A 25,383-nucleotide genomic window follows, 5' to 3' on the forward strand; every position below is an offset into this window, starting at 1 on the left:
TGAGATGGGGTCCATGGCCAAATACATATCATTTTGGGGGTCCTTCACATGAAAACGTTTGAGAACCACTGACATAGTAGTCTCTCAAGAACAGACTAACTGAGCTCCATTTAAGTGAAAAGGACCTTTTATTTGACGATGGCTGGCCAGATTGCTGACATAGAAACATAGGTTTTTCAAAAAACCTTAGAAGGATTCAAAAGACACTTATAGAATCGGGTCACAATTTGAATTTTCATGATTTTTCTAAAATAGCAGATCTACAAGCTCGCAGCGCTGTGAGCTTGTATATCTGCCATTTTTCAATAGCTAAAGCATAAAATAATGATACACAATAATGTGTACCCGTTCTGAATGGGTTTTAAAGATGCATGTGGACCATCGAGACTCTGGGACTTCTGCCCGATATTTATTCACCTGCGCTGCTAAAACTTGTCGGCAACGCCACGTTAATGCGACCTCCTACGCAGCGACGGGATTGCTGCCTGTCAGAATGGTGAGTGTCACAGCTGCCAGATAAAAACCGCCTCTCAAGGACAGCCTCGAGTCTGACTGAGACACTGCCGTGTATTTTTCATCCGCTAACATGGTTTCAGGGACAGAGTAATGGAACAGAGTGGTTACAGGTTTGATCCCCACACTAGCCGATGGGTTCATCAAGAGCCTTGACCTGTCCATCCACAACTAAAATGCCCTTGAGCAAGGGACAAAACCCAATCTTAATCATTGTAAATCTCTCAGAAAAAACGCCCACAGTTACAGTATAAGTCCTTTCTGGACGACAGCAGCTATCGCCTTGAAGGCAGTGAAAGTGATGAAATCACAGCAGGGAAGGATTGAAACACATTGAGCTGCACCGCTGGCTATCCGTAAACAGTCCTTGGCTCTCCTTATTGCCTTATTTCTCCATCTGGTACCTCTCTGTCCTACTTGATCATTCCTGTGACACAAGAGTATTGTCTGGGCACTGAGACGTTGGCCCTTGCACTGCTTACTAATGACTGTGATGTTGGCAGCCAAGGAATCTTGGAGCTGGCTTTACAGCGACACTTATTGTAAGACACTCTGGAAAAAAGATGTGCCAGGAACACTACAAGATCTGAAATAGAGGGAAACAGAGGGAATGTATGTACTACATCCAAATTTGAATAATAATACAATCTTCTGTATTACTATGAGTCAATAAGAAACATATCGTCGTTGTCGGGTGGAAACCTCGTATCTCCAAGTTTCAAATGTGTAGGTTCTTTCGCAAAGTAAAGCCCTGCTTCATCATACAAGGCCGTCGCACAAAAGTAGTGAAAACAGCAGATCTACAAGCACACAACGCCTCGCGGTGCGAGGCGTTGTGTGCTTGTAGATCGGCTGTTTTCACTAGTTTAAATCATTTTTAAAATGATAAATGTAAAATGAACGGTTTTGGACATTTTCACCCGACAACGACAATATATTATAGAGGCGAAACAACTTGCTGCATTTCTTGTGCGCTACAATTTGAAAATACAGTCGTTTTTACGTTTAGCAGCATGGGAAATGCAGTTCTTCTCCGTGCGATCTGGATTAAAACGTGTTTTTACTCAAACTAGAGTGATTGCATACATACTCGGGGGTTCTACAGGAGCATATGGAACCATTTTACAACCACCAGCCTAGTGGTAAGTGTACATTGAATTGCTACGACTTTGTGGCTGATAATGAAAAACCCTATGGTAAATATGAATGGCCAGCTTGCTTCCGACACCTCACTGCAATGCTCTATTATGGGTGTGTAGTATCTGCTCAGACCAAATATGCTTGCTAATTCGTCATAATAATGATTATTCTCATTCAGGTATATGATATTGAAATTTGACCAGTCAGACTAGCAAATGGCATCTCTCCTTTAAGATCTCAAGTGTATTTACATTCACACTGTATTCAAATGTTGTTCTCTGTTTAAATGGCCACCTGTGGTTGCCTGGCCAAAAGGGCCTACCCAAGTCTTTGAAGCATGGTTAGGTGCCAACACTAATTATAATAGTCTTTGTTAACCTAGAGACAGGCTGGAGACGAGCTCTGAGTTAGTCTAGTCCTTGCTTGCATGGTTACTTTTCAACTCACCTAGGATCCAGGGTTTGTCTTATTTAAACTGTAAGATGTACACACATATGTTTTTAAAGGTTTAGACTTATATGCATGAGACACATTTACACTGTACACAAGTATATGTCAAGAATATTCATTTGCCATGTTTAGATTTGAAATACAACTTGGGTTTGGAACTAAGTCACAATGGACGATGCAAGGCTGATGTCACACTGGGTAGCCCCTCCCCCAGGCAGCCATTTTGGGAGGGTAGGGACTAGCTAGTAGCAGGACTTGACATTAACTTTTTGAGGCACAGTGTCCTCTGGACAAGTACATTTCCCATTCACTTGTCCAGTCCAGTCACAAAAGTCACTTGTTAATTTGCCAATTTATTTATTGACAAATAACACCCCTCCATAGTCCATAGTCGTAATACAGCAAAAAGCTGCTAGGAGCGTCACAGAAAAAGTGAAAGCAAAAGCCACAAGTACATTTAAAATGTTCCTAGTTTGCTGCATGCATGCATTGAGGCTCAACTATATATATATTATTTTTGTGGTGCAGAAAGGCTCATAGACTTTAGGCTTGTCCAGTTGTCTGGGACAACTAATAAATCTTTATGAACAAGTTAATTAAAAATGTACTTGACTGGGTGAAAAATGGGTTACAAAATCATGGGATAAAGGTTTAAGATCTACTTGTGGCATTTGGTTTAACTTTTTCTGTGATGGTCCTATAGTAAAACTAAGACGAAAACTGTTAGTCGACTACCTTTTTTCACTAATGAAAAACGAAAAAAAGAAACTGAGCTGATGACTAAGACTAAATGTACTGACAATTTCTTCAACAAATGAAAACTATAAACAAACTAAGCCCTGATTACTAAAACTATGACTAAGTGTATTGACAATTGACAAAAACGAATAAAAACTAATACAAAATAATACAGACAGATGTTAGGCTGTACTTGTTAACCTAATTGTTGTACTGGGTTGGTTGTAATAGAATCATGGTTCTATAACCAGCTAGCTAGTAACTTTTTGAGGCACTGTTAATGAGTGAGTCACTGGTCAATTTGCCATTTTAGTCTTCTTTTTTGACAAATAAATAGACCCCTTTGGCCCTCTCACCCCACAGTCCATAGTCTGCATACAGCAAAGCTTCTAGAGTTGATTTTATGAGCCATTTCTTTTAAAATGTCAGTCTTAGTCCAGTTTCAATCACCCTAGTTTTTATCACATTTAGTCAACCTCATCCTGTCTTTATTTAGTCAAGTTTTAGTCGACTAAAAGTCAAGCCTTTTAGTATTTATCTTAGTCCAAGACAAGGTCATTTTAGTTAGTCTCATTTTAGTCAACAAAAACTGTTGACATTTTAGTCTAGTTTTAGTCAGGAGATTATTTTACCCCTTTACATTTTTTGTCAGCAAATAATATAGAACATATTATCCATCTTATCTAAAATGATTTCATGTAGCATTTTCTCGCATCCTTTTGATGAAAAACACATTTTAAGGGATATAGTATAATACATTTAACAACACTACACCTGGTTATAGAACCATGATTCTATTTCAACCAACCCAGCACAACAGTTAGGTTGACAAGTACAGCCTAACATTGTCTGGTCAGAATCACCAGCTCAGTACCTTTTATTTTATATTTGTTGACGAAATTGTCAGTACACTTAGTCATAGTTTTAGTTATCAGGGCTTAGTTTGTTTATAGTTTTTATTTGTTGAAGAAATTGTCAGTACATTTAGTTTTAGTCATGAGCTTAGTTTTTTCGTTTTTTATTTCGTTTTTCATTAGTGAAAAAAAGGTAGTCGACTAACAATTTTCGTCTAGTTTTAGTTGACAAAATTAACACTATTGGAGCATCACAGAAAAAGTTAAACCAAATGCCACAAGTAGAGCTTAAACCCTTATCCCATGATTTTGTAACCCATTTTTCACCCACTGTCAAGTACATTTTTAATTAACTTGCTCATAAAGATTTATTAGTTGTCCCAGACAACTGCACTAGCCTAAAGTCTATGAGCCTTTCTGCACCGCAAAAAAATTAAAATATAGTTTAGCCTCAATGCATGCATGCAGCACACTAGGAACATTTTAAATGTACTTGTGGCTTTTGCTTTCACTTTTTCTGTGTCGCTCCTAGCAGCTTTTTGCTGTATGTAGCTATGGACTATGGAGGAGTGTTATTTGTCAATACATAAATACAAATAAAATACAATAAAGGAATACTGTGAAGTGGCAAATTAACAAGTGACTTTTGTGACTGGACTGGACAAGTGAATGGGAAATGTACTTGTCCAGAGGACACTGTGCCTCAAAAAGTTAATGTCAAGTCCTGCTACTAGCTAGTCCCTACCCCCCCAAAATGGCTGCCTGGGGGAGGGGCAGCCCAGTGTGAGACCAACTTTGCATGCCCAATTAAGGGCGGCCTCCTTTTCTCAGTGGAACTGGTTTGATCGGATTACCATTTGACTGAAGTCTGAACTGATTGTCATTGGAGCAGCTTTAGGGCCACCTCTTTTCTTTGTTGACCTGTGTGTTCTGTTTTGTATATCACTGCTGTAAAATGGGAAATACTTCACTGCTTCTCATATTGGGCCAGAGGGCAGTCAGAATGCTGTGGGACCTTTCTCAATAAAGACAAACTTTTGCTTTAAAAGCCTTTGTTCGAAAGACTTCTTAACTCTACTAGAACCTGCTGTTACTGCGGACCTCACCTCATATAAGCTGCTACTGTAGCCCAACAGAGAACAAGCTATACTGTGGACACACTCTGACTCTAAGGTGAGACCTTTACATTGTGTTCTTCTTGTCTTGTTAGGGTTTGATGATCTGCTTCATAAAATAAGAAAACTTTATGTGAATTTGACTGTGAAGAGTGGCTTAATTACATATTAAAATAAGTGTACTATCTGCCACAGAACCAGATCTTAATGTCATGATTGATGAGTTAAAAACAATACGAAGTAAAGGCCCGAGGGGTCACAATATTGGGGTTAGAAGATTACAAAATCCAAACTAGACTCCTCTAAAGGAGTTCACCAAAAACATGACATATTTAATATTTTCTATCAATTTCTATTATTATTATATATTTTTCACATTTCTAATTTGGTCATCTTATTATTTATTTTATTAACAATAGTGAAAATAGCTGATACACTCACGACACGCCACATCATGGCCTGTTTTGAGCTTTAGAACTGTTATTTTTGCTATATTTAAAATAGGGATTTTTCTAGAAATGTTGTGGAGAAATGTTGTGTAGTTAATGTCATACATATTCAAAAATACAACTTCAACCAGTAGTAGTAGTAGTAGTAGTAATATACTGTAAGTAATGGTACAGTAATAGTAATATTGGTTAGAACAGGGGTCTTCAACAGGGGGTCCGCGACCCCTAGGGGGTCCGCGGGGATACTGCAAGGGGGTCCCTGAAATTGTTGGAGAGAAAAAAAATACTTTTTATATATTTTTTATTTTTATTAAAAAAAAATATATAAAAAATAAAGTCATTTGTCTTTTAAATATAATAAACATGATTCTGTCTCTTTTGAACAGCTTGTATACATGATTATTGTGCAATTGACAGATTGTTAGTGATAGATTGATAGTATTGACATTGGTTCTCAGTTAATTAGGTGGGCTATGTTTATAAATGGCAGTGGTACGGCCACTTGTACATGCATGTTTAAAATAAAACCATGAATATATTAATCTATTATTTTAATAGTATAGTATTGAATGCACTATAACATGGTATGTTTATACACATGAAACACAATGTTATACATAAATATACAGTACAATATAATGTTGTAGCCCCACCCCCACCTTACAAGCCGGTAGCTCCATCTCCCCATAAGTTTGGGGTTCCCTGGCCTGAAAACGTTGAAGACCCCTGGGTTAGAAGATGCAATAATTTCAATGAGTTGCATATGTTTCTCTTTTGTACTTGCATTTCTTGAGTATTTCTTCATGGACTAAAGCAACATTGTTGTATGTTTTCCTCAGGTGTGTGTTTTGTTTCCAGACGTGTTGAGGAGAACATGCCAAACATGAAGACTTTAACTCTGTTGCTCTGTGCTGCTGTGACTGTGATGGCAGCTCCCGGTAAGAGTGTGTGCCTGTGCGCACGTGTGTGTGACTGTGTGTGTGACTGTGTGTGTGCGTACGTGTGTGTATAGCCTACAATGTTGAAATGTAATGTCTATTTCAGTGGTTCTCAAAGTGGATTCCAGGGACTCTGTGGGGTCCTTTAGGAGGGTCTAAATTGACCCTTACAAGTATGTAACTCTGACAGTGTACAAATGGAACCAAATGAACCCGTTAGGGTTCATTTGTACACTGTCAGAGGGGAAACCTTGACATGACAAAGTTTGAGAACCACTGGTCTATTTGATAGCAATTGACAGGCTGCAGTGTACATTTCTTTAACATGAATAGACTTAGTGGATCTCACATGTTGTACATTTTGTTTCCACAGATCCTGGATCAAATGATAATTTCCCTGAACTTTGGGCCAGGTACAACAGCCTGATTTAATAACCTGATCTAAGAGCTTTGTGAGCTTGTAGATCAGCTATTTAGTAGGCAATTGGCGCTGACGGTTCTTGTGTTCGTTGTACCTGCTGTAGGCCTACACTAGGGCATTAACGACTTGTGATTTTTGCAAGTCGACTCGACTTAGTAAAAAAAGTTGTGTTGAAGTCGACTTTATCGTCTGATGACGTCATCACATCACACACAACCCCCCCAATTATTTTGAGGGGTCCCCAGATGATTAACTTAATGTGCAACATTGTTTTCTCACTCAACTGTAAACAAACCAACATAAAGTTTAAGTATATAGAGGGTATCTTCACGTTTCTAAAGTGGCAATTTAAGGACTTTTTAATACCTCTAAAATGACAAATTAAACATTGTCCAAATTGTCAAATATATAGACGCAGAAATTGTGAGAATAGCTAATCTATATGCTCACAGCGATGCGAGGCGTTGTGAGCATGTAGATCGGCTATGTAGATCTGCTATTTTCACAATAGAACCATGTTATACCAAATGTAATGTAGCACTGTAATATTTGATCATTCCGTCCTTGACAATAAGCAATCCTACTGTTTGAATGCTGTACAGACGCACACATGGAGCAAACATAATAATAGAAAAAAATACAAAGGATTTTGTTTTTCAACTTCGACTTTCGACTTTCTCTGGTGGGAGTCGACTTGTGTAATGAAGTCGACTCAGTCGACTTGTCGACTTTTTTGTTAATGCCCTACTGTACACCCTATCTTCACAACACATACACAGGATATCCAACAGGCCGGCTGCACACCTTAGGCGTAACATCAATAATGTCCTCCTTTCCACTGTGTTAAAGTAATTTTCAATAAATGTCTGACACTCAGGTTGAACAGATGGAAGTCGTTCTGTGGTGAGTATCACTTTTTCCTTCATTGCCATCTCATGATTTTCATTGATTTGTCATTCATTTGTGGGGACAAAAATTAGACTAACATTGTTGTTTTGCTGTTAGAATCGAGTGGATTTACATTTGGGGATGGTCTCTGTTATTACATCTCTACTGAGAGGAGAAACTGGGATGACAGCAGACAATGGTGTCTAAGCAGAGGCTCAGACATGATTATCGTAAACAGCAGAGAGAAACAGGTAAAAAATGATGATGATGATGATGATGGTGTGTGTGTGTGTGTGTGTGTGTGTGTGTGTGTGTGTGTGTGTGTGTGTGTGTGTGTGTGTGCGTGTGTGCAGTGTGTGCGTGTGTCTGTCTGTGCAGGCGCAATCGTTTTTGTGTTCATCAGTGCAGTTTGTGGAGACTTAAATCTATTGTACAGTTTATTAACAAATCGTTTCTGTCCAGGACTTTGTCTTGCGTGCGAACAAGCAAGTGTGGATAGGTTTGAATGACAGAATCAGAGAAGGATCATTTCGTTGGGTGGATGGAACGCCACTGACCACTCCAACGTAAGACTTCATTTTACCTTCATTCTTCTCTTGTTCATTTCATTTAATCATATTTCCACTTTGATACATTTTTCCCGAATGACATTACATGTTAAAAATACAAATCTACTAGGCTCTTACTACGATCTGCTTTTCAGATCACGACCGCCCCAAAATGATCATATTTGAACTGGGTGGGGACCCCCTATACCCTGACAACTTGAGGCATTACATTTAGTTTGACTCAGTTCCACATATAAATATTGTGGAGAATAGCCCATCTGCTCACAGTCACAGCGCAAACAACGCAAGTAGCAAAAATAGACTATCCAGTGACTATACAAGAGTCGCATCGCAACACATTGTGAGCTTGCTGTACTATACTACCGGTAACTGTAGATGGACTAATTCTGTTATGAATACAGGATTGCCATTGGGGTGGACAGACTCAAAAATGTTTGAGAACCACTCATCTAGAATATCATTAGAGGTGAACAAATTAAAAACAAACAATTTGAAGCAGTGGTTCCCAAAACCTTTAGCTCAAGACCCAAAAGAGAAATTAGATGAAAAATACCAGATCTACAATCTCACAACGCATTGCGAACTTGTAGATATGCTACTTTAACTATTTCTTAAACATTTATTTATGGAATGTTTTATTTTATTTTATTTTATTTATGAAATACTTTTGAAACATTTTGGAGTAGTTTTTAATTGATTAAAAGTTTAGATTTTCGGTTTGATCTTTTGAAATAATATATTTTTTAAATGTTGGAAATGAGGGGGAAAAAGGGGGATATTTACTCGCGACTTGTGACCCACTGTTTTGGAACTAGTGATTTAGAGTGATTCCTGTACTTCTCCAGGTTCTGGTACCTTGGTGAGCCAAACAGCCAATGGGGTCGATTTGATGAAGACTGCGTTGACATTGAGAATTATGATGGGCATTATCCAAGCCGGACTGGCACCGGCAGAGGATGGAACGATTGCGATTGTGCTGCTGCAAGATACTGGATCTGTGAAAAAGCTCTGCGCTGAAATCCATCATTTTCACATTGTACTATAGCTGGTGTGTTGGTACAGCTAGCTTACATGATGGCTTTGTTTGCATGTGTTTATGTGTTTGCTTTGGTTTGGCCTTGTAATTCTACCCAATATGCACTGTAGGCATTGCATTACGATTTATATTCATATTATCATTATGTATGTAGCTCAAGGGGAGCCTATCTGAATAACATCAATCAGATAACCATCTGTTCCATTGTAATGCTGTGTTTCTCTTTCAATGTTTTTATTTGATGTTTAAACTTTTGTGTACACAAGGACATACTTTAGACAAACACATACAAATACCAAGACATAAATAAACAAAATAAACAAGCCAACATTTTTTTTATTTTACTACTAATGTTAAGGTTGTTATTAAACATTTGAGAGTAAATATAACTTACAACTGCCTTCCTTATTAGAAGAGGCTTTCAACAATGTATTTCATGTAGCCTAGATTAATTAAAACAAATGTTTATTTTCCATTCAACTCCATCTCAACTTACTACTTACACTTACTGTAAAGTTATGCTTTTCACACTTTTAGACCTGTGGTCATAAATGGACACAGCTGAAGAGTAGAAAATCTATCTATTGTTGTGTATTTTTAAGTGAAAGGTCCCTAAAGGATAATCTTAATTACTTGCTATCAAATGTAAACATGATGTGTTTCCATCAGCATGCCCTTATGAATAAAGTTTAATCATGATTTCATTCACGCGTGATTATCCTCGAAACACAGCAAACAAATCAAATGTAATTAGAGCCTGCAGGGCTACTCAGGTTTTGAATCTCATTCAAGATTAAGTCCAAACAATAAGTTCACAACGTGTCACATTGTACATTGGGAGGGTCCTCAGAGTTACTGCAGGGGGCCGCCAAATCTTGATGGGATCTTTTTTTCACAGTTCAAACTTTGAATGTTTTTATGTATCCTGGGTTTATGTATTGTACTTTGATGGTTTATTAGTATTCTCAGTATTATTTATAACATTTTGCGTTAGACAGTTCTGGTTGACAGCTGTTACTGAAACTTCTCACTTTGAGCGTGCAGAACGTGTCCATTTATTGCACTGCACTCACAATGACAACACAACACACTAGGGATGGCCAACGGTTAACCGTTACCGGTAAACCGATAAGAAATTGGTTACCGGTAAGCACTAACGGTCAATTTTGACCGATAAAAAAGAAAAGAAAAAGGAAATCAACCCATGTGTCACACCAAAAGCCCCGTACACCAATATCTACGCAACATCAAGTCATCAACCATGCAACTATGCGCTGTGGTCACACATTTCTGGGACACCAATATCTGTGTAACACGCAACTGCGAGTCTGCGACGCTGCTTGATTTTGGAGTCGTACACGCTGACTTGTTCAACAAATGCTCCGTCGTTGATTGGATTTTACAAAACAGACCCCCGTCACATTGAATCCCGTTAAGAAGAGCTTAAAACACAACTTTCCAATGTTACATGTTGACGACGTGAGGAACGCTAAAGTCGTCTTGGTTACAGAGTAGCCTAGGATATGCGAAAATAACACAGCTCAGAGTCGCAAATTCAATGATCGCTGCATCAGCACACACAAAACACGGTCGAGAGAGAAGAAAATGAATGAAATGGACATCACGTTTAGCCGATTCAACCATTCCAAATGTCATACGATTGAAAGTTATTGCTCTACATGCGAGCATCCCGCTGCGGCTGTTTGGTTAGGCGATAGCCAGGGAGTGCAGTCAGTGCACAGAATGTTAGAGAGGCATGGGCTGAAGGGCCTTTTGGTGGACAATTCTGTTGATAAAAGTTAAGGGCTCCAGCCCCCTTTGCTGTATGTGCGCACGTGCCTGCATGGCGAAAGCGCATCACATTACAGATTGATCATTTCAATCCCACGGTTTCTTTGCAAAAACACATTTCTTTTAGAAAACATTTGTATTCTTGTTTCTCCTAGTTTTATTGTTTGTAATGTGTAAACATGGCACTATGGGGAAAAACGTGTGTATTTTCCTTTTTTTTAAATCGGAAAAATAGCGCATTTTTGAACACATTTCCTTAACGGTTAACGGTTAATTAACTGATAAGGCCTTTCGGTTATCGGTTAAGAAAAAATCTCCATTTGGCCATCCCTACAACACACACACACACACACACGCTTGTTATCGTCACCCCAAAAGCCGCACCCTATCCTCCACCATAGCATTTGCAGGGAGGAGAGCAAGGCAGGTTATTGAGCAGCTGCACCGCCCCTTGCAAACTGCTTTTTGCAGCCACATTTGATGAGCTCAAGTACTGCCTATATTTATGAGTTAAAGAGAAGGACCTCAATGGATATAAGCCTTGCCTTACCTGAGTTTCCTTTTAGCTGACCTTGTATCAGTGAACTGTACTGTCATGAAATTATACCTTTACCTATGCACGCATATGAAGAGGCTGATACCCTGATTCCTCATCAAGTCCAATTGCCTCTGCTGCTTATGGTGCTTTGCGAGACATAATTTGTTTGTTCACCCGACACTGATGTCCCCCTGCTGTTACTGAAATTTGCAACAGTCAAAGGTACAAAAAAAATTGAAATAGATACTGTATATTCTAGCAAGTTCAAGTTATTGGATGTCACAAATGTCAAGGGTTCCTTGGCCTACACAATTTTTCTGGTGCTGACTGAGGAAGAACATTTGTTGGAACCTCCAAAAAGACATGGGTCAACGCCTACTTGAAGCCTGACAATGATGACGAAGCCATTAACCGCTTCAAGGACCTTGGCAAGGTTTCCATTCCTCCTAAGCTTATTAATGATGAGCTTCCATCAACATTGCAGTCATTGGAGCATTTTACATACCATGTTTAGTGATCAAAAGGTCCAACAAACCTGTGCTTACTATTTACTTAGATGGGAACTATTTCTGTCAAATAACTTGGAGGGTGAGATGCTACCTCCAACTCGTGCTGCACTTGCCATATATCCCCTGTGCCAACTACGTTACAATGCGGGATAAATCATACCTGACAAATTGCCCTGAGTTTCCGCCAATCGAAGAAAATAGATGGAATTCGAGAGTGGAGGGTATGTTCCAGTCAGGTGTCTTGCCCCCTACCTTTCACTCTATGCTATGGTGGAGACTGTGTCAACACTATTAGGTTAGACAGTCTGAAATTACTGCATAGTAGTGAATCACTTTGGGCATAATTGACCATGGGCTCTTTAAGAGGATAGGTGAGTTTCTGGGGTGACAATAACAAAGAGATGTGTATGTTGTGTTGTCAGTGTGAGTGCAGTGCAATAAATGGACATGTTAGTCTGCACACCCAAAGTGAGAAGTTGCAATACTGTCATTATTGCAATCTCTATAGTAACAGCTGTCAACCATAACACAGACATGTTATACATAATACTAATAACCATCAAAGTAGAATACATAAACCCTCATAAAAACATTCAACGTTTCAAAAATGTAAAAAATATATATATCCCATTAAGATATGGCGGGCCCCCTGTAGTAACTCTGAGGACCCCCCAGGGGGCCCGACCCCCCGTGGAAGACCCCAGGTATTTGCTAATATACGTTTTAATTTTCAGAGCCCAGCTGCAACAACTTATATGCTTCAATTATGATCTAATTTAACATTGTTCTGGAGCAGGAGCAGAGCGATTACTGAGAGGCTCAGAGGTCGGTCTGGGGGGTCCCAGGTGAGGAAAGACCCCAACCAGTCAGAAAGGTTATTCTGGCTGCTTTAAAAGTGTAATAAATGAACTCAGGATGTTTTAAAACGTACAAAACAACTCTAACATTATGAAAATCCGACATTAACTGGCTGTTCTGGGAGGTCCCAAAATAGATAACCCCCAGAAAGGGGGTGGGGGTCCGGAATATTTTACACCCATCATTTACTCATTCGATTCCTTGACCCAGAAAACATAAGATTGGCATGTTTAATTAAGTTTCTATGTTGTCTAGAAGCCAAGATAGCACAAATTATGTATTTTATGTCGGCCATTTTGAACGGCCAAAATGACGACTTTGCAGGTGTCTGAGCAAATGGCAACAAAGATTTTTGGATTCCCCATGCTCTGAAGATTCCATAAATGTATAGTTTTACTAATCCCCATAAAAATCCAACAAAAATACATAGTAAACCTGACTATTTGTAAGATTGGTCCATTTTGGACAAAATGCCTCAAATCACAAATGCAGAGTGCAATTTACATGAAATCGCGCACACGTTCCCACTAGGCCGAGGAAGTAATGCCACTTCAAATTTTTTGAAATCAGCCTCATGGTGGCGCTATAACAGGCCAATTCGTGGTTTTACCTATAACTCCACCGATCAGTTTCAAACTTTGTAAGCGCACTCCCTGGATGCCAATTCAGAACCTCTGCCCCACATTTTTTACATTGGCCTATTATAGCACCACCAGGATGCCTGGCCTGGTGGAGACCTGTGCTCGGAAGAGCACTGCTTCTAGTTGTTATATGTTATGCCAATAACAGACCACTATCTAATCAAAGGCTCAGAGCACCTGCTGTGCTACTTGATTTTGTGCTGTAACCAACATGCTCACCGTATTTTAGGCGTTTGGTAGAGTAAGCTTTCAACTCGCTACAGCCACCTTTGTTTGTTGAGCAAGCATTTCGGCTGGCATTTTGCCTACCGTGACCCTCATACGGTATACCTGCCTACACCACTGACAGCTAGACATATACAAACCAACCAGCTCTATTTAAATGCATTAAAACGCAGTAAGAATTTTAATAAAATAGCACAGACTTTTCGCTGTGTTACGTATTGTGAATTACGTACTATATCTCATAGAAGCTTCAAGTCTCTACAAGTTGATTTTCATGCCTTAAATGAATGAAGTCAAACTAATGTGTGCTTTGGGAAATGGCTGGCCGTAATGTTAAGTATACCATGAGCTGTACTCATAGAGTATTATCTATCTATAAATGCGAGAAGTCTCTGCGTGTCTGTCTGTCTGTCTGTCTGTCTGTCTGTCTGTCTGTAATCCGCGTATCTTGAGAACCGTTCGTCCCACCGGCTTCAGATTCGGCACGCGCGTTCCCCGCCGCGGCGCGGAGTGCAGTGCCGGGCCTCGACCCGACCCGACACACGGTTTTCCGAACCGGTGCGAAACTTTCGGAATCTCCTTACGCGGGGCTGATTGTTGACATCAGGCTGTTCCGGTGAAAATCGGTGCAAGCGCTGACTCATTGTGACATCACTTAATAAAAGGCTCTGACATCACGTACGCCACATGAGTCAATGGGCATAAATGGACACAGGCAAACAGATGGTCAAAACGGGTCCTATGACAACAGGTATAATGGGGTTTGCATTAAAGGGGGAACCGGCATTGTGTCTGCAACACATTCGGAGGCACAGACAGATACAGAGATCTCCATAATGGGCATAAAGGGACACAGACAAACAGATACAGAGATCTCCATATATGGGCATAAAATTGATGCAGACAGACAGATACAGATACTGTATCTCCATATATGAGCATAAATGGACACAGGCAAACAGACAGATACAGAGATCTCCATATATGGGCATATGGGCATAAAATAGACACGCGGTTTTCCAAAACCGGCGCAAAATGTTCGGAATCGCATATCATCATCATCATCATCATCAGGTCTCTTGCTCGGCGGCGGGGACGTTGCCATGCGTAGAGCCAATCAGTTTCACCAATCTTCTCCATTTGGGTCGAGACACAGACAAACAGATACAGAGATCTCCATATATGGGCATAAAATTGATGCAGACAGACAGATACAGATACTGTATCTCCATATATGAGCATAAATGGACACAGGCAAACAGACAGATACAGAGATCTCCATATATGGGCATATGGGCATAAAATAGACACGCGGTTTTCCAAAACCGGCGCAAAATGTTCGGAATCGCATATCATCATCATCATCATCATCAGGTCTCTTGCTCGGCGGCGGGGACGTTGCCATGCGTAGAGCCAATCAGTTTCACCAATCTTCTCCATTTGGGTCGATCCAGTGCTAGGGGCTCAGCATCATCCAATGACAGGCCCACCTGGTGTAAATGCGTGAAGTCTCTGCGTGTGTGTCTGTCTGTCTGTCTGTGTGTCTGTAATCCGCGTATCTCGAGAACCGTTCGTCCCACCGGCTTCAGATTCGGCACGCGCGTTCCCCGCCGCGGCACGGAGTGCAGTGCCGGGTCTCGACCGACCCGACGCGCGGTTTTCCCGAACCGGCACGAAACGTTCGGAATCTCCTTATGCAGGCTGATTGTTGACATCAGGCTGTTCCGGAGGAAATCGGCGAAAGCTCTGACTCATTGTGACATCACTTCATAAAAGGCTCTGACATCACGTACGCCACATGAGTCAACAAAAAATCTCTGTGAGTGTGTATGTATGTATGTAATCCGCGTATCTCGAGAACCGTTCGTCCCACGGGCACGCGCGTTCTCCATATATGGGCATAAAATGAATGCCCCCATATATGGGCATAAAATGGATTGCAGACAGACAGATACAGATATCTCCATATATGGACATAAATGGACAGAGGCAAACAGATGGTCAAAGATCTCCATATATGGGCATAAAATGGACGCAGACAGACAGATACAGATATCTCCATATATGGGCATAAATGGACACAGGCAAACAGATGTTCAAAACGGGTCCTATGACAACAGGTATAATGGGGTTTGAGTATATATAATAGAGAGCGGACCAGCCCCGCCCCCAGCTATCATTTCAATGCAAGTGCTCAGTGGCGTTTTGAAGCATGCGGAAGTAGCTGAATTCCAGTGCATTGTGGGTGAATCCAGGTGCATTTTGGGGGAAATTGGAACCAAATTAGGTTCCAAAATGTTTGACGTCGAGACGTAATGACGTCACGAACGACGTCGACGTCCATTGAACCCTATTGTAGACCCCAGCGGCGCGCTCTTATCCTCGTGCATGTATGTTTCACCCCGCCTGAAATTCCAGCTTTGGCCAGTAGGGCGGCCGCTTCAACGTTTACAAGCCGTTCTGGGGGCTTGGTTGTACTCCATGAGCTCAACATGCCAGATCACTGGTATGATCCTTTTTAAGTATGTACTGCAGCACCTGAAACATAATGAGCTATATTTTCGGCCATGCCTTGCCCCTTATCCCTAAACGTCTTTCTTTGCTTTTCTTTTTTACTGTTTTAAAAACATTTGAAAATACTTCAAATAGGCCATCTACATCAACACATTCTGAGCTTGTAGATCAGCTATTTGAACTATTTAAAAATGTTTTTCAAAATAGTAAAAACTAGAAGCAGTGCTCTTCCGAGCACAGGTCTCCACCAGGCCAGGCGTCCTGGTGGTGCTATAATAGGACAATGTAAAAAATGTGGGGCAGAGGTTCTGAATTGGCATCCAGGGAGTGGGCTCACAAAGTTTGAAACTGATCGGTGGAGTTATAGGTAAAACCACGAATTGGCCTGTTATAGCGCCACCATGAGGCTGATTTAAAAAATTTGAAGTGGCATTACTTCCTCGGCCTAGTGGGAACGTGTGTGCGCGATTTCATGTTAATGGACGACTACCGGCTCCGCCCCCTCCACAAGCTGCCTCCGCCACTATCACAGCGCGCCGCTATTGGCTTTCACTTCAATGGGAAATACGGCGGATTGTACACACATTTTACACATTAAATATTAATTCCGTTTTGGACCCAGAGCTTCGAAATCTCTTCCAATCCATCAACAAGGCCTGGATCTGCATTGGAAAAAATATTTAGACCTTTACACTTTTAAAACAATACGACATAGGAATATATAAGGTCGCAGCAGAGGAATAAGGAACATGTCCATGGTTGCTGGACCACAGAAAGCCGTTTCAAACCAATTTAAATATGAATGGACTGTATTGGCCTAAACGACAATAACCCATGACTACAAACACCTTATTTGTTATGTTAAATAGCAACTGATATGTAATGTACGTCTGTGAATGTCTGAATGAACAGGGGTAGCGACGCGAAGTGTTGTATTTCAACTCTGCTTTCGACTGCAGGCTGTGGGTAGGGGCATCACAAGGGGGGGAAAAGTGGGACTGACTTACCAGGGCCCACGGTGGAAGGGCCTTAATTATTTTAGACTTTATCGATTGAAAAATAGCAGATATACAAGCTCATAGCGCGGCACTGAGTGCCACGCTGCGAGCTTGTAGATTTGCTATTTTTGAAATCCCACAATGAAGAACATTCATGTGGGCCCACAGCGAATCCTTGTACCCAGGGCCCAGAATTTGATGCGACACCCTCTCCCTCTGCGGCTCGGCAGCTAAACTTGTCAGGAATCGCGAACATTTCACGCCAGAGATATCAAATGTTATAGATAAGATTTATAAGAAATCGGCATGATAAGAAACATGTTGAAGCAGTTTATTCTGGTTGGTTGTTTGTGTAATGGAGAGTAATAGCCTCTAAACTAATCAGTGAAAAGTGAAAACGGCTCTGTATAGGTCCGGCAGACAGGCGATTTCCTCATTCTGCTGTTGCGTCCTTATATATTCCTTTGTCGTATTGTTTTAAAAGTTTAAAGGTCTACATATTTTTCCAATGCATATCCAGGCCTTTGTTGACGGATTGGACGAGATTTCGAAGCTCTGGGTCCAAAACGGAATTAATATTTAATGTGTAAAATCCGCTGTATATCCATTCAAGTGAATGGTGCGGCTGTGATTCTCGTCGGAGGTCTCGGCGGAGAGGTGGGGGCGGAGCTCCCGGTAGTCATCCATTGCACTCTGCGTTTGTGATTTGAGGCATTTTGTCCAAAATGGACCATGCAATCTTACAAACTTTGAAAGCCAATCTCAGCCAATCAGGATGGAATATGGACAATCAGACAGATCCGTGTCGATCACATGACTGTAGAGATATTTTTGGACAAACTCTGTAGTAGTAGTGTATAGAAATGTGTTTTGCAAACATTGGCCTCATGGTGGCGCTAGAACAGGGCCATTTGAGAAATGTGGGGCAGAGGTTCTGAATTGGCATCCAGGGAGTGTGTGTGCTCATTTTGGCAGCGACCGCCAACGGCGCCGGAGATTAGCTGTTAACAAACTCGGAGGACGGACGGACGCACGGACGCACGGACGCACGGACGCACGGACGGACAGGGGCGAAAACATACTCTCCCCCTGCCTTCGGCTGGTGGAGACAATTAGACTGCAGCACTCTGTTGGGGTGAAAAGTGATGAGTCATCAAAAAGATTGATGACTCATCACTTTTCACCGTTTTCTGGGGCAGAAATTTAGCCCAAGGAATGTTTTTCATGCAAATCAAAGGCCAGTTTGACCCCTCACATGCTACTTAAAGCAGATTATTTTATTTTTTAAATATGTTTCTGTTCCTGTGTAGTGGAGTTGATGGGACAGTGAATATACAAATGGCCATAACTTTGTTTTCGCGATGTTTCCAGCATTTCATTCTGAGGACCTTAATGACCAAACTAATAGATAAAACAATAATAAAAAGTATGGCAGAACATCACAGGTCCTCTCCCATTTTGAGGGTTTGGGTCCCCGGCTAAATGGTGTTTCTTTTCATATCATGCAGTATGTAGTTCTAAAGTTTCTGCTGTATATGAATAACTGATTTGTGGTGACAAACATGACACTGCATTAGTACTATAGTTTGAGTAGATAAAATGTTTGAAAAATTAGCTCTTTATCAACAAAAATCTATTTTATATAATAATCCATAAAGATGTGAAAGAATAAAGTCCATAAAAAGTGACCATAAGTTTTATGAGGTTTTGTATTTTATTTTACGGCTAACATTATTATGTGAAAAGCTCTAAGGAGTCAGTTTAGTCACTAAACTTTAGTTGAACCATGAGACGCTGGGCATCTTAACCCTTAAGTTCTGTTCAGATTCACTACACCTTCGTTCTGTTCGGGTCATTTTGACCCGGTGGATATTTGGTTTAAAAAAAACAACACTAATATAAATTTTAACTTAACAAATCATCATGATACATTGACTTTGACTCAATACCAAACAATTCATATGATATATTTGGTAAATGTTTGCATTTCTGCTTTGCTATATCACATTAAACACTGAAAGAGCTAGGCGTTTTTACTGATTTAGCTGAAATCCATGTAAAAAAAAATACTTCATTTAATACTGGGCAATATTGCTCATGCTTATAGGAAGGGGGGGAGGGTTCGGAATGGGGCTTCGGAAGGGGGGTGTTAGAAGTGGGGGTGACTGTGTTTCTGTATTTTGGCATAATACTGTGTATTTCTGTGCTTCCGGGTCAAAATGACCCGAACAGCACTTAAGGTTCAAAAAATATGAGGGGGGTGTAGCATGGGTGTAGTGCAAAAATATTTTTTTTACATGTTCATCTCAGAAGAATCTTTAAGGCCAGTGAGTTTCAGGTGGAAACATTTTTAACTTCTACCTTTGTTTTCCAAATGAAAATGTAAAACGGGTCAAAATGACCCGAACAGCACTTAAGGGTTAACTAACTAGTACAGCATCAAAAGATTTTAGGGAGACTTATACAAAACAGTAATAATAATCATGTGTACGGCTCTAAAGCAGTGATTCCTAACCATTTTCATTTCAAGGACCCCATTTTGACATGCATTAGGCTATGGACCCACATTTAATGGCATTTCTATTTCTGAGACCGTTGTAAAATCAATGTTAATTTAGCTCTGAGTGTACATAGACTACATACCCATAGGGGTCCTTTTGGTAATGATTACTAACTATGTTGTTTAGCTCGGGACCCCCTGGAACTCCTTCAACGACCCTGGGGGTCCCCGGACTTTGAGAACCAATGCCATAGAGTATGTTGGCCAGTCAGACAGGTACAGCTCCTATGATATTGATAACATTGGATAAATGCAGTTTTTGAGATCACCAGAAGAGGGCAGAGTATAGTAAAAAATATAAAGCTTGATTAGAGGCAGCTTCAAGCAAGAGGAAGGTGCTAAAAATGCTTTGTGCATTATATTATGAACCAGCTCTCATTCTCTTGATTTGATTTTCTCTTTTTTCTTGTCAGTTCCCGAGATGATTGAAAGGCATTAGTGAATTCTGTTCTCCACATGATGTTTTGACTACTAAAAGCTAAACATATCACATCACTTGACTTGGCTACAGGGTTAGGTTCAAGGGGCCCTTAGAATAAATTAAATAATTGACACTAACACCATCTGTAAAAACACATTTTTATACACATTTTTGTTTGCTTAGGAAAAGGGATATAGAGGTAAAAAAAAGGCTTCATACTAATCACAAGTCATTTTAATCCATAGGGAAAAATCACAATTCACAGAAAATCTCTGAACAATCCAAGAAAATATGGACTGTTTCAGATTCCACATAATACGTAAATATATATACCTCCAGAGGTTGTCCAAATGAAGCTTTCACAGTAATAAATACATATAAACAGCGAACGTTTTAAAACAATGTGTCTTATTACATTTTAATGATTTTTGGGCTGGGTACTGGGTAGTCCACAGACTGATAGTTCTTACAATAAGCCATTCTTCCTGACTGGCGCTAACAACAATTCGCACACATTCAATGTCAAAACTAATCTTGTGGTCCACATCATGAACTTCTATGTTGCCACCATGAAACTCCCCTAATGTGATGTAGGAAGTACACTGCCTTCCTTGCTTGGTTTCCACTGACTTCTGCCCTACTTCCAGAGCGCCGTGATGAAGAATATCATTTTGCCTGTCGTCTGTACCTGTAGTGATTTTAATCTTACTGATTTTGGCTGATTTGTTAAAGACTACGACAAAGAAGTCTCCTGTGCACGGGGGCTTCCCCCAAAAGTATTCATCGACGACACTGCTATAGGCTTTCATTGCTTCATAGCTTTCAAACACATTGATATTGGTGTAAAAGGTAGCAGGAGGGTTGTCAGGAATGTCTATGGAGTCCTCCTCAAAGTCGTCGTCCTTCAGCTTGTTCTCTGCACCTTTATAAGAGGAGTAGTAACCCATGTGTTGGAACAGCGAGGGCTTAAAGCGGATCACGTCCTTCTGGCCCAGCAGACCCCTGAAGTGAATGAGGAGCCAGTCGCACGGCATCTCCTGGTAGAACATGAGCAGGAAGTGGGCCAGACGTGGCAGGTCTCTGGCGTGGTACAGCTTCCCTATGTAGCCAAGCTTGGAGAACTCCAGCGTCACCCTGCAGTAAGAACCTTCTCGGGAAGCGACGACCTTCTTCAGTGCCGTCAGAAAGTTCCCGGTGCAGCGCACGTCGTCCTCCAACATCACATAGAAGTGAGAGAGGTTCGTGCAGAAGTTGAGGAGGAAAGCATAGTCCACGTTCTGCTTGGAACGGAAACGGACCCTATCCCCGGGGTCGTCGTAGTTACTTTTCAGCCCGTCCAAAGATGGGTAGTACTCTTCCGGAGCGTGGATCACCAGCAGACGTCCGGCTATGACGTGGTGGGCAAACTTCCTGGTGATCTCCTGCACCAGGTTCTCACACCAGACCATGTCAAAGTCTGCCAGGTGGACCACGACCACGATCTCTTTCAGCTCCTCGTAACTGGACTGGTCGAAGATGGATTTGATGGTCTCCAGGAGGTAGTTCCCACGTTTCCTTTTGACCGACGACAGGCCGATTGTGAGATACTCTGTAAAAACAGAATAGCTTAACTGTGAAATTGTCTATTATTGCCTAGTTTACAGTTTACAGTTTAGGCATTTAGCAGACACTTTTAATCCAAAGCAATTTACAATAAGCAGATGAAACGTCACAATAATAAACAAGGTTAAATGTCAGTACATCAACAGCAATATAACAAATGCAAATGAAAATCTATCTAGAAAAACAATATATCCGTAAAGGAAAAAAAGGTTTCTTAAAAAAAAATAATAATAATAAAATATTGACATTTATCATTACTCAATATTTATTTCACAGTTATATCCAATGAGAATTATTCTGAAGCATCAACTACAGTATGTACTGTACCTAAAATGTTCACGAATTCTGGACAAATCTTTATTTTTTAAATCAACTTCTTTTGCATCTTGATTCCAATTCCCCCATGTGTAATAGTCCCTGTCACTACATTTCATCATCCTATATTTTTTAAGATACCATACAGATTACATCCAATGAATACAATTCTAATACGGTATTGGGAAATACATACTTTTACGTGGCAAGGGGATTCCAGCAAGGTAACGATAGGTCACATTTATGGTCCCAGAGAAGTTGGAGAGGTCTTTGAAAGTGTGGATGTATCTTTCAGAGTTGGTAGAGTGTATGAGCGTGTCCTCCAGTTGTCTTTTGTTTGCCTCCTAAAAAACAAAAATGATAACATGTAACACACCTACAGTATAATTCCACACAATAAAATCCTCAGTGTTGATTCAGGGGGTAAAAATGTTACCAAAAGTGACCCATTACAAATGGATACTCTGGGGATTGTACATGCATTATGTGACCTGTTATATTCATGCCCAGGCCGTAAAGCCTGGGCAAGCGCACGATAAACGCAATGATAATTGGGTTTTGGTGCACCTCGCGCGGTCCAAGTGACTACAACGGAGCGCTCCCTACGTCCGGTTCAGCCAATCACAAGCTTCAAAAATGAGTCCGGGGCGTGGTTATCCATCTTTCCCAGTGGGATCCATAATCACGCTCCCCTGACGCATCACTGTGACATCACAGGTGACATCACAGGGATTTCAGATACTCAGAGCAGGGATCTCCAGACAGACAGACAGACAGACAGACAGACAGACAGACAGACAGACAGACAGACATACAAAGAAAGCCAGACGTAGGATCTGTTAGTACCGCTCAATAATACCAAACAGACAGTAATAGTGCAGTTGCTTGGCGCACGTTTATAGGCATACCGATACGGAGCGGATAAAAGCGCCAAATTTTTCATGGGCCTTCGTTATGACCTACTGAAGGATTTCAGATCGGTATACAAACATACATATTCAAAATACTCCTATAGTGCACAAAGTTGTTTATTTTGTTTAAAAAAAATTATTCTGGAGTCTCAACTGGAATACTGGTGATAAATTGTTCCTTTTTCCACATAAGAAGGTTGAATTTGTTTTTAATTGGTCCAGTGATGTATAAACATTCAAACTGATGTCTAAAATGCATTACCAAGGCACCTGGTACATGTACACCCTCCATAAAGTCCAGCACAGTATACGGTGTACGGAATTAATAAAAAAGCTCAAAAAATTATTATGTTATTATAATTATTATTATATTATGTATATGTAAAGAGATCTCTCTATTCATTCTGTAATTAGAATTATTTATGAAGTTGTTCATATTTTTAACTACCGTTTCACAACACAAGATGGTGCTATATAAAAAGCCTGCATGATCACAATGCAGTTCAGCCTGATCACATGATCACAGTGCAGAAGCCTGATCACATGATCACAATGCAGTTCTGCCTCAGACACACCTGCAATCAAACAAGTGTTCATAATTCAGGTAAATATAACAATACTAATTCATTGATGTTTTTGCTGCAACCAAGGTTAAGCTATAGCTACTGTTGATCCAGCTGTTTTTGACACCCACCATAAAGGTAATTTATTATAGTTCTAGGCCTAATAATAATATTATTTTTTTAACTAGGTTAACTGGCTCCATTATTTGTGTGACAGTCAGTCGGGTTTCAATGGGTAGCTGAACTCAAGTCAGAAATCTAGACTCAGCATCATCATAACCACAGATCTGCAATCAAAGAAGTGTACATAATCCAGGTAAATAACCAGGTAAATAGCCTTTTTTTTCAGATCCTAACTAACTAGGTTAAGCTAGCTGGATTATGTTGATTTGCACAATCTAGAACTTGTTCTGGTGGAATGATATAAGTAATGTACATGTCTCACGATTGCAATATCTTGTGTGACAGTCCTCAACATGAAACTGAATTCAGCTGAAAGCCAAGACAGCATAAACAATGCTGTAGGATAGAGCCCTCACACAGAGCTGCAACCCAACAAGTATTCACATTTCAGGTAAAATAACATGAATTAATTCACAATGGGGTGTGTATTTCCAGAGCAAGCTAAGTCTATGGTATTAACTTGATTAATTGGTTATTATTCTTTTGTGTTTGACAGTGTGTGAGGCCTCAACATGGAACTGAACTGGGATCTGTGTATTATTTGTCAGAAGCACACAAAAGAAGCCTTAAGATGTCCCATGAAAAGAAAAGTGAAATGTGAAGATAATAAAATAGATGCCTATAGATCATTCCTGTCTAATGTAGAGCAATTCCGTGCCATTGATGCTCTTCCAATCAAACTTTATTTTGAGGATGATCAAACTGCAAGCAATTTTGCATCCCATTCTGCTTCTTGGCACCACACTTGCCATCTAAGATTTTCCAATGTGTGTCTGGCACGGGCAAAAGAAAGAATGGAAAAGGAAGAGCAGCACAATTCTGATGATCCTGGTGGCTCTGAAGAGAAAAGGGTAATGATCAGGCGCCAAAGACTAGATGTTCAACAGTGCTTCTTCTGTGAGAGTGGCACAGATCAAGGTGCTCTCCATGAAGTGTCAACTTTTGATACTGATGAGAGCATCCGAAAAATGATAACTGAACTAAATGACAAAACACTTATGACCAGACTAGGGATTGGGGGAGATTTAATGGCAATGGAGGCAAAATACCATTTGCCATGCCTGATCAAGTTAAGAAATCGCCACCGAAGTCTAACTCGGAAATCAGGCCAATCTCCAGATAACACTGATGAAAAAATGAATCAGTCTCGCGCTTTCATAGAACTCATAAACTACATTGAAAAAACGGTAGATTCTGGAGTTCTTATCTTCAAGTTGTCTGAGATCCATTCTCTGTATGTAAGTCGCCTTGAGGAGCTGGGGATCAAGAAACAAGTTAACAAGACCAGGCTCAAGGATCATTTACTGGAGCACTTGACTGAGGCACAAGAACAGTCTGATGGGAGGAACACAGTTCTCATTTTCAAAGGAGGAATGAAACATATGTTGCAGGAAGCTTTACAGAAGCGCAATTTTGATGAAGATGCTCTTATTCTTTCAAAAGCAGCAAAGATTATCAGAAAAGACATATTCAATCACGTGGGCTTCCAATTCACTGGCTCATTCCCAGAAGAATGCCAACAAAATGCGGTACCTTCAAGCCTCAAGTCTCTGGTCTCCATGGTTCTGAATGGTTCCAACATCAAAAATCAAGAGAAATGTGATTCACAGGCTTGTCTCACCATTGCACAGTGTGTTGTGTAC

General features: G+C 40.5%; 1 protein-coding gene across 1 annotated transcript; it reads right to left on the reverse strand.

The window, feature by feature from the left end:
- Positions 1-462: 462 nt before the first annotated feature.
- LOC308285273 (alpha-1,3-mannosyl-glycoprotein 4-beta-N-acetylglucosaminyltransferase C-like) lies at positions 463-25,301 on the reverse strand (the record flags this gene model as incomplete). The annotated part of the gene is made up of 5 exons (XM_080725989.1): positions 463-581; positions 20,582-21,754; positions 22,280-22,427; positions 23,511-23,569; positions 25,274-25,301. The coding sequence occupies 5 exons, from the start codon at positions 25,299-25,301 to the stop codon at positions 463-465; spliced, it is 1,527 nt and encodes a 508-aa protein (XP_080582115.1).
- Between the last annotated feature and the right edge of the window lie 82 nt (positions 25,302-25,383).

The sequence above is a fragment of the Nannobrachium achirus genome (genome assembly GCF_963921795.1).
Source record: "Nannobrachium achirus genome assembly, chromosome: 5".
NCBI classification, from domain to species: Eukaryota; Metazoa; Chordata; class Actinopteri; order Myctophiformes; family Myctophidae; genus Nannobrachium; species Nannobrachium achirus.